This window comes from Ursus americanus, chromosome 13 (assembly GCF_024610735.1).
Source record: "Ursus americanus isolate L20-20 chromosome 13, mUrsAme1.1.p, whole genome shotgun sequence".
Lineage (NCBI taxonomy): Eukaryota > Metazoa > Chordata > Mammalia > Carnivora > Ursidae > Ursus > Ursus americanus.
The window spans coordinates 55,687,493-55,701,581 of NC_142139.1; the positions used below are offsets into that span (position 1 = coordinate 55,687,493).

The 14,089-nt window shown below is 35.3% G+C and overlaps 1 protein-coding gene across 8 annotated transcripts in view; it reads right to left on the reverse strand.

Annotated features, from left to right (window-relative positions):
- NEK1 (NIMA related kinase 1) overlaps positions 1-14,089 on the reverse strand; it is a 220,702-nt gene that overhangs the window by 57,731 nt on the left and 148,882 nt on the right. For all 8 annotated transcript variants that reach the window (XR_006779863.2, XM_087866581.1, XM_087866579.1 and 5 more), the window contains one exon: positions 7,440-7,592. Coding sequence is in view for 7 of the 8 variants with exons in the window: in XM_087866581.1 (XP_087722707.1) it covers positions 7,440-7,592 (153 nt within the window). In the remaining variant the exon portion in view is untranslated. The remainder of the gene's footprint in view (positions 1-7,439; positions 7,593-14,089) is intronic.

Sequence of the window (14,089 nt, forward strand, 5' to 3'; positions counted from 1 at the left end):
TATGGGCTCACAAAGTCTAGAATAGCTATAATCTCACAATTTATAGAAGTTTATTGACTTACGTCATAAAGCATGGTGTGTAAAAAAAATAGGAAAAAAATTACTGAAAACCAAGAAAAACAGAGACAACAGAAACAGATAATAATAGAAACATATATAGATACCTCAGATATTAAATTTATCAGGCACTTTAAAATAACTTTGATCAATATGTTCAAGAAAAAAAGAGGAAGAGGGGCGCCTGGGTGTCTCAGTCGTTAAGCGTCTGCCTTTGGCTCAGGGCGTGATCCCAGAGTCCTGTCTCCCTCTCTGTCAAATAAATAAATAAATAAAATCTTTTAAAAAAAAAAAGAAAAGAAAGAAAGAAAAAAGAGGAAGAGATGGGCCAAAGGGATAAATCTATGGGCATTTTAAAGAGAGAATTGAAATCTATAAAAGAGTATTAAATGTACATTCTCACATTGAAAAATGCAATATCTGATATTATGAACTCACTGGATTCATTTGGAGATAGCAGAAGGTTAGAGACTGCAGAAGACGGAGTTAGTGAAATGACAAATCAATAGAAATGTCGGCATACCTTGTTTTACTGCATTTTACAGGTAACTGTTTTTTAGAAATGAAAGGCTGACGGCAACCCTGCATTAATCAAGTCTATCAGTGCCACTTTTCCAATAGCATTTGCTCACTTTTTGCCTCTGCAGCACTTTGGTAATAGCAGTATTTCACTTTTTCATTATTATTATATTTGTTATGGTAATCTGTGATCAGTGATGATGACTCGCTGAAAGCTCAGATGATGGTTAGTATTTTTCAGCAATAAAGTACATTTAAATTAAGATATGTATATTGCTTTTCTAGATAGAATGCTATTATACACAGACTATAGTATAGTGTAAACATAACTTCTATATGCATATAGCATTCTATAGATAGAATGCTATTATACACAGACTATAGTATAGTGTAAACATAACTTCTATATGCACTAGGAAACCAAAAAATTCATTTGACTTGCTTTATTGTGATATTTGCTTTACTATAGTGGTCTGGAACTGAATCCACAATGTCTCAGAGGTATGCCTGTATTCATACTGAAGCAAAAAGGAAGAAAATATTTAAAAAGCAGAAAAGAGCATAACATGATAAATTCAACTGGTCTAATATATGTGTAACTAGAATCCAAAAGAAAAAGAAACAATTGGGCAGAAGTAATATAGAAAGATCTAAGAATGTAATCTTCCCTAAATTGAAAAAAACATTATCAACCTTTAGGTTTAAGAAGCTGAAAAAACCCAAAGCAGGTTAAAGACAAAGGAAAATACATCTACGCATATCACGGTAAAATTGTTGAAAATCAAAGAAATACTATTTAAAAAGCTTGAAGAAAAACATATTGCTTTCAAAGGAACAAAAGTAAGACACATAAATGACATATAATTATGGATGCCAGAAGAAAATGTAATGACACCTTAAAGCACAAAGAACAAGATGAAATAAAGCAAAAACAACCCCCCCCCCTTAAAAAACCCTACCTACTTAGCATTTAGTACACTGAAAATATTCCTTAAAGCTAGAGGTGAAATAAAGATCTTTTCAGACAAACAAAAGCTGACAGAATTTATACGGGCAGATCTGCTCTACAGGAAATACTAAAGGCAGTTTAAAGGAAAAAGGTTATCAAATGGAAGTATGTAATCTCAGGAAGGAATAAAGAACATTGTAAAGAATAAAATGTGGGTAAATGTAAATGAATATTGATTGCTTAGCATACTGCCTTATGAGCTTTATAATATACATGATAGTAAAGTATGTAATAAGGAAAAGGGTTAGAGGGGATAGCGTAATATTGTTAAAAGGCTCATACATGGTTTGAGAAGCAATATAAATACTAAATTCAGGTAGATCTGAACGAGCATTATGGTAGAATTAAGGATACAATTTGTAATTTCTAGTATCACAACAAAAGAGTAAATGAAAAATGTATAATTAAAACAAATAGAAGAGAAAAATGAAATGCTTCATTATTTCGAAGAGAGGGAAAAAAAATGAAACAAAAGAATAAAGAAACAAAGTACAGATGGGACAGATAAAAACACATAGCAAGACTGTGCACAAAGAGCAAACCATATCATGATTATTAATGCATGAATATTATTAATGCATGAATAAATTAAACACTCAGATGAAAAGACAAAGATGTCAGGCTGGATTTGAGATGAGAGAAACATACAGACATAAGGAATCAGATAAATTAAAAGAAGATACAGAAAAAGTATAACAAGCAAACATTAACCAAAAAAATGCTGTAGCTACATAACATGAGATAAAGTAGACTTTATTTATTTATTTTTAAAGATTTTATTTATTTATTTGACAGGGACAGCCAGCAGAGAGGGAACACAAGCAGAGGGAGTGGGAGAGGAAGAAGCAGGCTCCTAGTGGAGGAGCCTGATGCGGGGCTCGATCCCAGAACGCTGGGATCACGCCCTAAGCCGGAGGCAGATGCTTAACGACTGCGCCACCCAGGCGCCCCTAAAGTAGACTTTAAAAGAAGTAATGTTACTAGAGATAAATTTATTATGTCATAGTAATAAAAATGGTTAACACACAGGAAGATGTATAAAAAGGTTAATGCAACCACCTATACAATATAATGCAACAATCTAAAATAGAACAATGAAACAGAACATAGCTCAGAAATAGACCCATATAGTGGCTCCTGGGTGGCTCAGTCATTACGTGTCTGCCTTTGGCTCAGGGCGTGATCCCAGGGTCCTGGGATCGAGCCCCGCACCAGGCTCCCTGCTCTGAGCAGGGAGCCTGCGTCTTCCTCTCCCACTCCCCCTGCTTGTGTTCCCTCTCTTGCTGGCTGTCTCTCTCTCTGTCAAATAAATAAATAAAATCTTAAAAAAAAAAAAAGAAATAGACCCATATAAATACAAACAACTGATCTTTAACAAAAAAGCAAAGGCAATTCAAAAGAGAAAAGATATTCTCTACAATAAATGGTACTGGAACATCTGGACAACCCAGCCCTCCCTTCCACAAAAATGTACCTAGACACAGCCCATTCACAAAAATGAACTCAAAATCAAACACAGATGTAAAACACAAAATTATAAAACCCCTAGAAGATAACATAGAAGAAAATCCAGATGACCTTGAGTTTGGCAATGGTTTTTTAGATACACTACCAAAGGCACGATACATCTAAGAGATAATTAATAAGTTGGACTTCACTAAAATTTAAAACTTCTGCTTTATGAAAGACACGGTCAAGAAAATGAGAAGACAAGCCACAGACTGGAAGAAAATACCTGTAAGAGACATAAAGACTTAAAGCACTGTTAACCAAGACATACAAAGAACTCTTAAAACTCAACAATTAAACCTGAACAACCCAATTTAAAAATGGACTAAAGATCTGAATAGATGCCTCACCAAAGACAAATATAGATGGCAAATAGGCATATGAAAAAAATGCTCTACGTCATATGCCATTTGGGAATTGCAAATTAAAACAACGTGATACCACTGCACATCTAACACAATGGCTAAAATCCAAACCACTGACAACACCAAATGGTGCTAGGGATGGGGAGTTAACAGGAACTCTCATTCATTTCTGATGGGAATGCAAAAAGGCAAGCCACTTTGGAAGACAGCTTGGCAGTTTATTACAAAGCTAAATATACTGTTACCACATGACCCAGCATTCATGTTGCTTGATATTTACTCAAATGAAGTGAAATCTTATGTCTAAACAAAAACCCGCACACAGATGTTTAAAGCAGTTTTATTCATAATTGCCAAAACTTGGGATCAATCAAGATGTCTTTTAATAGGTGAATAACCTACTGAATACCCTATATAAAAAAACTGTGGTATATCCCTACAACGTAATATTATTTGGCACTAAAAAGAAATGAGGTATCATATGATGAAAAGACATGGAGGAAATGTAAATGCATATTACTAACTAAAGAAGCCAGTCTGAAGAGGCTGCATATTGTATGATTCCAACCATGACATTCTAGAAAAGGCAAAATTTATGAGATAGTACAAAGATCAGTGGTTGCTAGGAGTTTGAGAGGAGGGAGGAATAAATAGGTAGAACACAGGGATTTTTTAGGGCAGTAAGCTGTTTTGTATGATATTATAATGGTAGATATGTATCATTACATATTTGTCAAAATCCATGAAAAGTTAACACCAAGAGTGCACTTTAATGTCTACTATGGATTTGGGATGATCATAATGTGTCAATGTTGGTTCATCAATTTTAACAAATGCATCACTCTGGAGAAGGGATTATGGATGGCTGGGAAGGCTGTGCATATGTCAGGGGAGGGGATATACTGAAACTGTAACCATACTTTCTATTCAATATTGCTATGAACCCCAAATTACTCTAAAACAAAAGTAACTATTAGAAAAAAAAAAAACACACCACAGCACCTACTAGAAAAAATATTTTTAAAAACTATTAGAAAAAATATTTTTGAAACCTTGAAGGAAAAATAAAGATATCCTGTGAATATCCAAGCAAAAAGAAAATAAGATTGTCATCGGATTTTCTGATAGCTATGCTTTATGCCAGAATACAATGGAGTTTTATATAATACATTCAAGGAATGGAAATATAAGCCAAGGATTTACATTCAGCCAAACTGACCTTCAAGAATAAAGTCTTAAGGGGCACCTGGGTAGCTCAATTGTTTGGGCATCCAACTCTTGATTTTGGCTCTGGTCATGATCTCAGGGTCATGAGAATGAACCCTGCATGGGGCTGCGGGGGGGCGGTCAGTGCTCAGGGGAGAGGCTGCTTAAGATTCTCTCTCTCTCCCTCCCCACCACGCACTCTCTTTCAAATAATCAATAAATAAATCTATTTTTTTTTAAAAAAGAATAAGGTCTTAAGACAAACTGCTACAAACATGAAAAATCTTTGGTTGTATTGTTCACATGAGCCTTTCCATTACAAAAAGAACATAATCAAATTGATGAGAAACTGGCATAAAGATTGGAAGACTAGAGAACATTGCAGGTCCTTTATGTTCCTCATTAAATTCACAAAACAATCCTTAATAACAGTGTTTCCATTCTACACATGGAGAAACTGAATGTCAAAGACAGAGGAGCTTGCCCATGTTTGTTGGGCAAGTGACCGAACCAGAACTGGACCAAAGCCCATTCTCCTTCCACAGCATGAAGTTGCTCCCACATACATACTAAATAAACCCTTTCTGTCTTTGCATATACTGGGACTGTGTATCGCCTGGAACTTTATTCTCTCCCTTATTTACCCAATGAGCTCTTTTTTTATTTTTGGCTTAGCTCGAGATCACTTGCTCTCTCTCTGGCTTTCTCTGACCCAAAGGGCCTTATCACCCTTAATGAAACTATACATTACTGACAACATAAAGCCTCCTAATCTGTGGCTCCATACCATTATACACAGAACACTTCCAACATAGATTTTACCACATGTGATTTCCTAGTGGTAAGAAACTGTGACTTCTTTGTGTTAAAATCCCAGCACAGAGCATATTCTAAGTAAATACAGCTAGGGAAAAATTAAAGGGGGCAGATGACAACTCTAAGAAGTCTTTAACTATCCAAGATAAAGTTAGTTACTTAAACATCTCTACACTACCTCTTAACTGTGCATACTTTTATTCTTGCCCTTTTCATGCAATAACATCATTTATTTGTTTTCATTTGTGTCCGTCCTCTGAGAGCAAGGATGATCTTTTTACTCTTTGTAGCTTTACTGCTTAACACATAATAGTAGGAACAGCTAATTAATGTTCCATAAATAGTTGGTAAATTGAAGTTAAAAAAAGTAAGACAAATCATAAATTACTTCTCAGTTCCAATTCTCTGAAGATGAATTATTTGAAATGGAGAAGACCTGCTTTCACATTGCCTAAGTATTATTATATACTAAATTATATACATTTAAGCAATAATGATTTTACATAAAAGGAATCAGAATCTGATGTTTTTAAAGTAGTTCTAATGAGGATAAACACATAAAGGACTTTTAGATTACAAAATAATTTCAATTTTTTATCACTATTTTAAAAAATATTTTAGCCCAGAGGCATTTTTTTTTTTCCTGAATAAAGCCTGGGGCATTTTGACAATAGGATCAGACTAAGATGTAAGAATATTAAGTTACTAGTATTTTTGTTTTTGATCAGTGTCTAGCATACAACCACAATTTCCAAACACCTAATTACAAATACACACATTTTGTGTACTTACCCTTTTTTCAAACAAATAATTATACACACATCTCTCTTCAAACTGCTTTTTTTTTTCAAGAAAATGCAAACTGATTACTAGCTAGTAGATTCACCCTTATTAAAAAAAAATAGCAACCTACTTTTTACACTTTAATAGCTTGTATAGTTTTATCTCACTGGCTTATTAGTATCTGGCTAATTTATTTATACACACTGTGAATAACCTTACCTCCTGTGTTATTATTTTTTTTTGTCAGTTCCAAATGTGAGCATCACTCTAATTCGAATAATTCTCTATATTCGATATTCTCCATATTCAAATAATCCACCTTCAGAGAAATAGAACTGAGAAGTAATTTATGACTTGTCTTACTTTTTTAAACTTCATTTTACCAACTATTTATGGAACACTAATTAGCTGTTCTACAACTGCGTTAGGCAGTAAAGCTATAAAGAGTAAAAAGATCATCCTTGCTCTCAGAGGACAGACACAAATGAAAACAAGTAATAATACTGCATGAAAAAGGCAAGGATAAAAGTATGCACAAAGTTGACAGAGACGGTTAAAGAGAGACAGGAAAAAAAAGATAGATTGAGAGAGAGAACACAGGAGTGACATACATTCATGTCTAGACACAAATTCTGAAAAAATAAAAACCATATCAGCCTCTCATTCAAATAAGGTTTAAATCTGAAAACACCTGTTTTATACATGGACACTCTTCATATGCATAGCTGTAATACCAAGACCCACAATATGCATGGAATATAAATGTTTTCCCCTGCCTGACAATTCATCCTCCCCAGTCCTTGGATAATGTCTGTCATAACTACAATAGATATCTTTATTCAACCTAATTCCAGAATCCACATGCACTGCTACTATATCTTTCTTCATGTAAAATGATGTTTTGACTGTTCTACTTTTCTGGCTTACCCTAAACACTTTTCCTTTTCCTTTTCTTTTAAGATCCCATCCAGGTTATGTTGGGCCAAAATTCAAGACTACAATTTTGAGACAACTCCTCAGAAAATACAACTATTTTCCACCTAACTAGAAAATTGTTATGACAAAAAGATAATCTATTATAAATAATTCACTTAAAGTAAACACATCTTAAAAAATAAAATTTGTATTTTAAAAACATTACTTCTAGTTTAGAAAAACAATTTGTTTCTGCTTACCACTTCTAACGGTTGTGTTTTCCAATAGTTCTGTCTGAAGTTGTAGTTCAGCTTCTCCCAGTATCTTTAGAACTGAATCTGTAGGGCTTCTCCCCCAGACTTTTCTTGGAGAGCCACCGGGATCTAATTTAATAACCTCTCCCACTGTATGTTCTATAAAAAAAACACAAAAAATAAATTTCACTGATAGAACATAATACTATTATTGTATTAAAAAGCACATTTAAGATCTATCCAATTGAACACATCACAAGAAAGAAAGGTCCTATCACAAACAACATATGCTGATGATGCTTTAAAAGACTTTCAGGGGCACCTGATGGCTCAGTTGGTTAAACATCTGACTCTTGATTTTGGCTCAGGTCACGATCTTGGGGTCATGAGACTGAGCCCGGGTCAGGCTCTGTGCTCAGTGGGGAGTTGCTTCTCTCCCTCTCTCAATGCCCCTCCCCCTGCTTGCTCTCTCTTTCTCTCTCAAATAAATAAATAAATCTTTAAAAAAAAATTAAAAAAATAAAAGACTTTCAGAAAATGATAAATAGATAGGAAGAATGAATGATGAATGCTATTACTAATATTACTAGTAAAAATACAGATCTATAAATGCCTTTTAAAATACTTATGGGGGGCACAGTGGGTTAAGCAACTGACTCTGGATTTCAGCTCAGGGTCATGAGATCAAGCCCTGTGTTAGCTCTGGGCTCAGTACCACGTCGCTTGGGTTTCTCTCCTTCTCCTTCTGTACCCCCCAAAATAAATGAATAAAATCTTTAAAAAAATATTGGGGGGGGGACGATCAAGATGGCAGAGAAGGAAGACCAAGAACTCCTCCTTTTTTTTTTTTTAAGATTTTATTTATTTATTTTAGAGAGAGAGACAGAGATAGCACAAGCAGGGAGGAGAGAGAGAGAAGCAGGCTCCCCTCTGAGCAGTGAGCCCAACGTGGGGCTTGATCCCAGGACCCTGGGATCATGACCTGAGCTGAAGGCAGACGCTTGAATGACTGAGCCACCCAGGCGCCTTGAGAATCCAACTCTTCTTATGGACACAACAAAATCTGCAACTATATGTAGAACAACTATCTCTGAGAACGAACTGAAGACTAGCAGAATAGATCATTAGAACTAAAAATATAAAGAAAAAGCCACATTGAGATGATATAAGGGTGGAGACACAATTTAGGCAGGGCCCACATCCCTGGCACAGTGACCCACAAGTGAGTGCTAGCACAACTATATAGGCCCTCCCTGAGGACTGAGGGGTCTGAGACCCACATAAGGTTCCACAGCCCAGGGGACCTGCACCAGAAAGACAAAAACCCATAACGTTGGCTCTGAAGACCAACTGGGCTTGCTTATGTCTGGGAGAGTCAGAGAGCAGTAGGGAACAGCAAATCTACTCTTAAAGAGCATATGCACAATGTCACTGACTCCAAGTCTCAGCACACTGCAGCAGTTTGAAAACTACCTGGGTTACAAGTGAAGGATATCGACTGACTAACTTGAAGTATGTGCCAGAGGGGCAGGGAGCTGCTGGAAAGTTCTCCAGAGATGGAAGTGCTGGTGTGCACAATTTTTATTATCCTCCTTCTACCTAGCTGACCCAGCACTGGTGGCTGCCATTTCTTTCTGCTTTCTTTTTTTTTTTTCCTTTAAAGATAGTTATTTATTATTTATTTATTCATTCATTCATTTAGAGGGTGTGAGCGGGGGGAGGGGCAGAGGGAAAAAGAGTATCCCAAGCAGACTCAGCACTGAGTGCAGAGCCCAATGCAGGGCATGACTCTACAACCCCAAGATCATGACTTCAGCCAAAAACAAGAATTGGACACTCAACCTACTAAGTTACCCAGGTTCCCCTGGTCGGTGCCATTTCTGACACTCTCCGCCTACTGTGCTAGCACCACTAGCTCTATCCTGGTTTTCTCCTGTGTATTGGCCTCACCCAACCTATCCACCCAGGCCCAGAGTCGCTTCCCTAGCATACTCTTTAAGTAGCCTAGGCTGGTCAGGAGCTCCTCCCAAGCAATTCCTTGTCCCATCACTCCTGGAGGGCGCCCTCAGCCAGCACCGGAACCCCTCCTAAGTGAATCCAATTTGGCGGGCCAGTCTTGCATACTATAACACCTAGAACAGTTGCAGCCAGATCTCACAACAAGCCACACTGAGGGCCAGCCCCACTCACCAGTATACATGTAGTAGTGAAAGTCAGATCTCACAGATAGCTGCATAAACAAGTGAATCTGTAATAATCTTGACCCAGCCACAACAGGAGGGTACAGGCAGTCCCCCATAGGGAACACTCATGGGAATCTGGCTCAGGTGACCATGGGGGTTTGTGCTACTAGGCCCCTTCTGCATAAAGCCACTCCTTCAAAACCTAGAGATAACTAATCTACCTAACACACAGAAACACAGAGGGGCAAAATAAGGAGACAGAGAAATATGTTCCAAATGAAAGAACAAGACAAAACCTTAGAAAAAGAACTAAACAAAATGTAGATAAGCAATCTACCAGATAAAGAGTTCAAAGTAATGGTCATAAAGATGCTTACTGAACTCAGAAGAAGAGAACAGGCTAAGAACTTCAACAAAGAGATAGAAAATATAAAAAAGAACTAAATCAGAGCTAAAGAATACAATAACTGAAATAAAAAATACACTAGAGGGAATCAACAGCAGATTAGATGATACAGAAGAAAGGATCAATTATCTGGAAAGCAGGCTAGTGGAAATTACCCAATCAGACTAGCAATGAGAAAAAAGAATTTTTTAAAAAATGAGAATAGTTTAAGGGACCTTTGGGACAGCACCAAGTATATTAACATTAGCATTATAGGGTCCCAGAAGGAAAAGAGAGAAAAGGACAGAAAACCTATTTGAAGAAATAATGGCTGAAAACTTCCCTAACCTGGCCAAGGTAATATACATCAAAGTCCAGTAAGCAGAGTCCCAAATAGATGAACCCAAAAAGACCTACACTAAAACATATTACAATCAAAGTATCAGCAACTAAAGATAAAGAGAGGATCTTAAAAGCAGCAAGAGAAAAACAACTAATTTTTCAGCAGAAACTTTACAGGCCAGAAGAAAGTAACATGATATACTCAGAGTACTAAAAGGAAAAACACTTATAAACAAGAATACTCTACCTGGCAAAGTTATCACTCAGAGCTGAAGGGAGATACAGTTTCCCAGACAAGCAAAAGCTAACGGAGTTCATCAATACCAAACTGGCCTTCCAAGAAATGTTGAAAGGGTTTCATTAAACAAAAAAGAAAAGGCTATAACTAGAAATGAGAAAATTATGAAAGAAAAAATCTTACTGGTAAAGGTAAACATAAAACAAAGGTCATGGATCAACCACCCTCATATCTAATATGAAGGTTAAAAGACAAGAATATTAAAATCATCTAGACCTACAATCATTAGTCAAGAGATACACAAAACAGTAAGATGGTAAAACATGACATCAAAAACAAAATGTTGGGGAACGAGATAAAAATGCAGTGCTTTGAGAATGTGCCTGAACCTTCAACTTAAAACAGACTGATAGATATATAGGATGTTATATATGAACCTCATGGTAACGATAAACCAAATACCTATAATAGGTACAGAAAAAATAAAGAGAATAGGAATACAAACATAACAGTAAGGGAAGTCACCAAATCACAAGGAAAGAGAGCAAAAGAAAACGGTAACAGAGAAGAACTACAAACTATAGAAAACAATCAAGTAAATGGCAATAAGTACATATCTATCAATAACTATTTTTAATGTAAATAAACTAAATGCTTCAAACAAAAGACGCAGGGTGGTTGAATGGATAAAAAAAGAAGGCCCATATACATGCTGCCTACAAGAAACTCACTTTAAACCTAAAGACACACAGGGACAAGTGAAGTGAAGGGATGGAAAAAGATATTCCATGCAAATGGAAACCATAACGGAAGCTGAGATAGCAATATTTATAGCAGGAAAAATAGATTTTAAAAGAAAGACTGTAACAAGTGGCAATGAAGAGCGTTACATAATGATTACATACATCAAACAAGAGGACAGAACATCTATAAATATCAATGCATCCAACATAGGGGCACCTAAATACATAAAGCAAATATTAACAAACATAGAGAGACAAAGTGATGATAATACAATAATAGTAAGGGACTTTAATATTCTACTTTCATCAATGAATAGATCATCTGATAGAAAATCAATAAGGAAACATTGGCCTTAAAAAACACAATAGACCAGATGGATTTAATAGATTTATACAAAACATTCCATTTCAAAACAGCAGAATACATATTCTTTTCAAGTGCACATGGAACATTCTCCAGGATGGATCATACAAAAGCCATAAAACAAATCTCAATTAATTTAAGAAAACTGAAATCATATCAAGCACCTTTTCCAAACACAACAGTAGGAAACTACAAATCAAGCAGAAGAAAATTGTTTTGTTTCGTTTTTGTTGAAGAAGAAAACTATAAAACACAAACATGTGAAGGCTAAACAAAATCAATGAGTCAATGAAGAAATCAAAGAGGAAACAAAAAAAATATCCTGAGACATATGACAATGAAAATACAATGCTCCAAAGTGTATGGGACACAGCAAAGCAATTCTAAGAGATCAGTTTATAGTGATGCAACCCCATCTCAAGAAACAAGAAAAATCTCAAACAATCTCATTCTACACCGAAAGGAACTACAAAGAACAAACAAAGCCCAGATTCAGTAACATGTACCCTTATGTTCACTGCAGCATGATTTACAATAGCCAAAATATTGAGGCAACCTAAGTGTCCATAGATAGATGAATGGGTAAAGAGGATGTGGTATACAACTGAACCTTGAACAATACAGGTTTAAACAGCCTTGGATCCACTTATATGTGGACCTTTTTCAATAAATGTAGCACCGTACTTTAAGTATATTTTCTGTTCCTTATGATTTTCTTAACATTTGCTTTTCTCTAGCTTACTATATTGTAAGAATATATCATATAATAATATAAACACAAAATATGTGTTAATCAACTATTTATGCTATTAGTAATGCTCCCAGTTAACAGTAGGCTAATAGTAGTTAAATGTTTGGAGAGTTAAAAGTAATACGGAGATTTCTGACCACACAGGAGTAGTCAGTGCCTCTAACCCCTGCATTGTTCAGGGTCAACTATACATACACACACACACACACACACACACACACACAGGAAATTACTCAGCCATAAAAAAGAAGGAAATCTTGCCATTTGCGGCAACACAGACGGACACTGAGGGTCCATATGCTAAATGAAATGTCAGAGAGAGAAAAATATGTATTATTTCACTTATATGTGGAATCCAAAAAACTAAACAAATGAATAAAACAAAACAGAAACAGACTCATGGATATGAAGAACAATCGGGTGGTTGCCAGAAGGGAGAGGGTAGGGAGGATAGAGGAAATAGGGGTGGAGGTTAAAAGGTACAAACTTTTACTTAAAAAATAAATAGAAGAAGGGGATACAATGTACAGCATAGAAAATAAAGTCAATTATATGTAACAACTTTGTATGGTGACAGATGATAGCTAGCTATATCTTGGTTACTTTGTTATTTACATAAATATTGAATCACTATGTTGTACACTTAAAAGTAATATAATATTGCATGTTAACTATGCTTCAATAAAAAATAAAATATTTACAAATTATCAAGGAATAGAAAAATAGAAAAAAAATTATACTTCAGTAAAATTTTGATTGGAGCAAATTTTTGAAAACTAAAGACCATTAAGCAATAATTTGGTGTGTACAAAAGAAAAGAAAATATAAATTAATATTTTGTTTCTATAAATTTAATTAAAGAAAATAGAAAACAAGTTGTAAAATAAATGTCCACATGGTTTAAAAGTAGAGAATATTTCTAAAAAAATTTGTTTCAGTTTAGCTTATATATCATGAGTAGGCAACTGACACTGCCTTTTTGCAATAATTCTGGGGGAACTTTTAAAATAAAATTTAGCAGATAAAAAACGGGAAATTATCTATTGTAACTTGAGTCTTTAGAGCCTTTTGGAATAATACACAAAGCATCTAAGTACCTAGCAGTAATAGACAAGGTGCAATCTCACATATTATAGCATATGTAAGTCATATAAAATTTTAATGGTAACTAAATACAAAATGTTGATTCAAATTTGTAATGTACTAGTTCCTTGAAAGTTAAGTATCTGCAAATTAGCAGGTGATATTCACTTTTATCAAGCAAAAATGATTCCCAGTAGGGAACCAATTTTTAAAAGGAAAGTTGAAAAGTAGAAAACCCAGAAATAGACCCATAACTTACGGGCATGTGGTACTTGACAGAGGTGTCAAAACTATAAATATAGTGGGGAATAGGAAGTCTCTTTAACAAATAAAACTGGAGAAACTAAATGTCCATATGAAATGATATTAACTTAGTTCCCTTTGATGCAGGGAGGGAAAACCAGGTGGAGTTGATGGTTTCTCTGAGATGAGGTGACAGAAATTGGAAGTCTAGCAGGCAAAAGTAGCTAATGTTGGCAGGACAGAATATGGAAGAGTAGAAAGCTACACAAAGAGAACTCAGAATCTTCTTGGAGTCTTAAGCTAAATACTGATGATCACACAAAA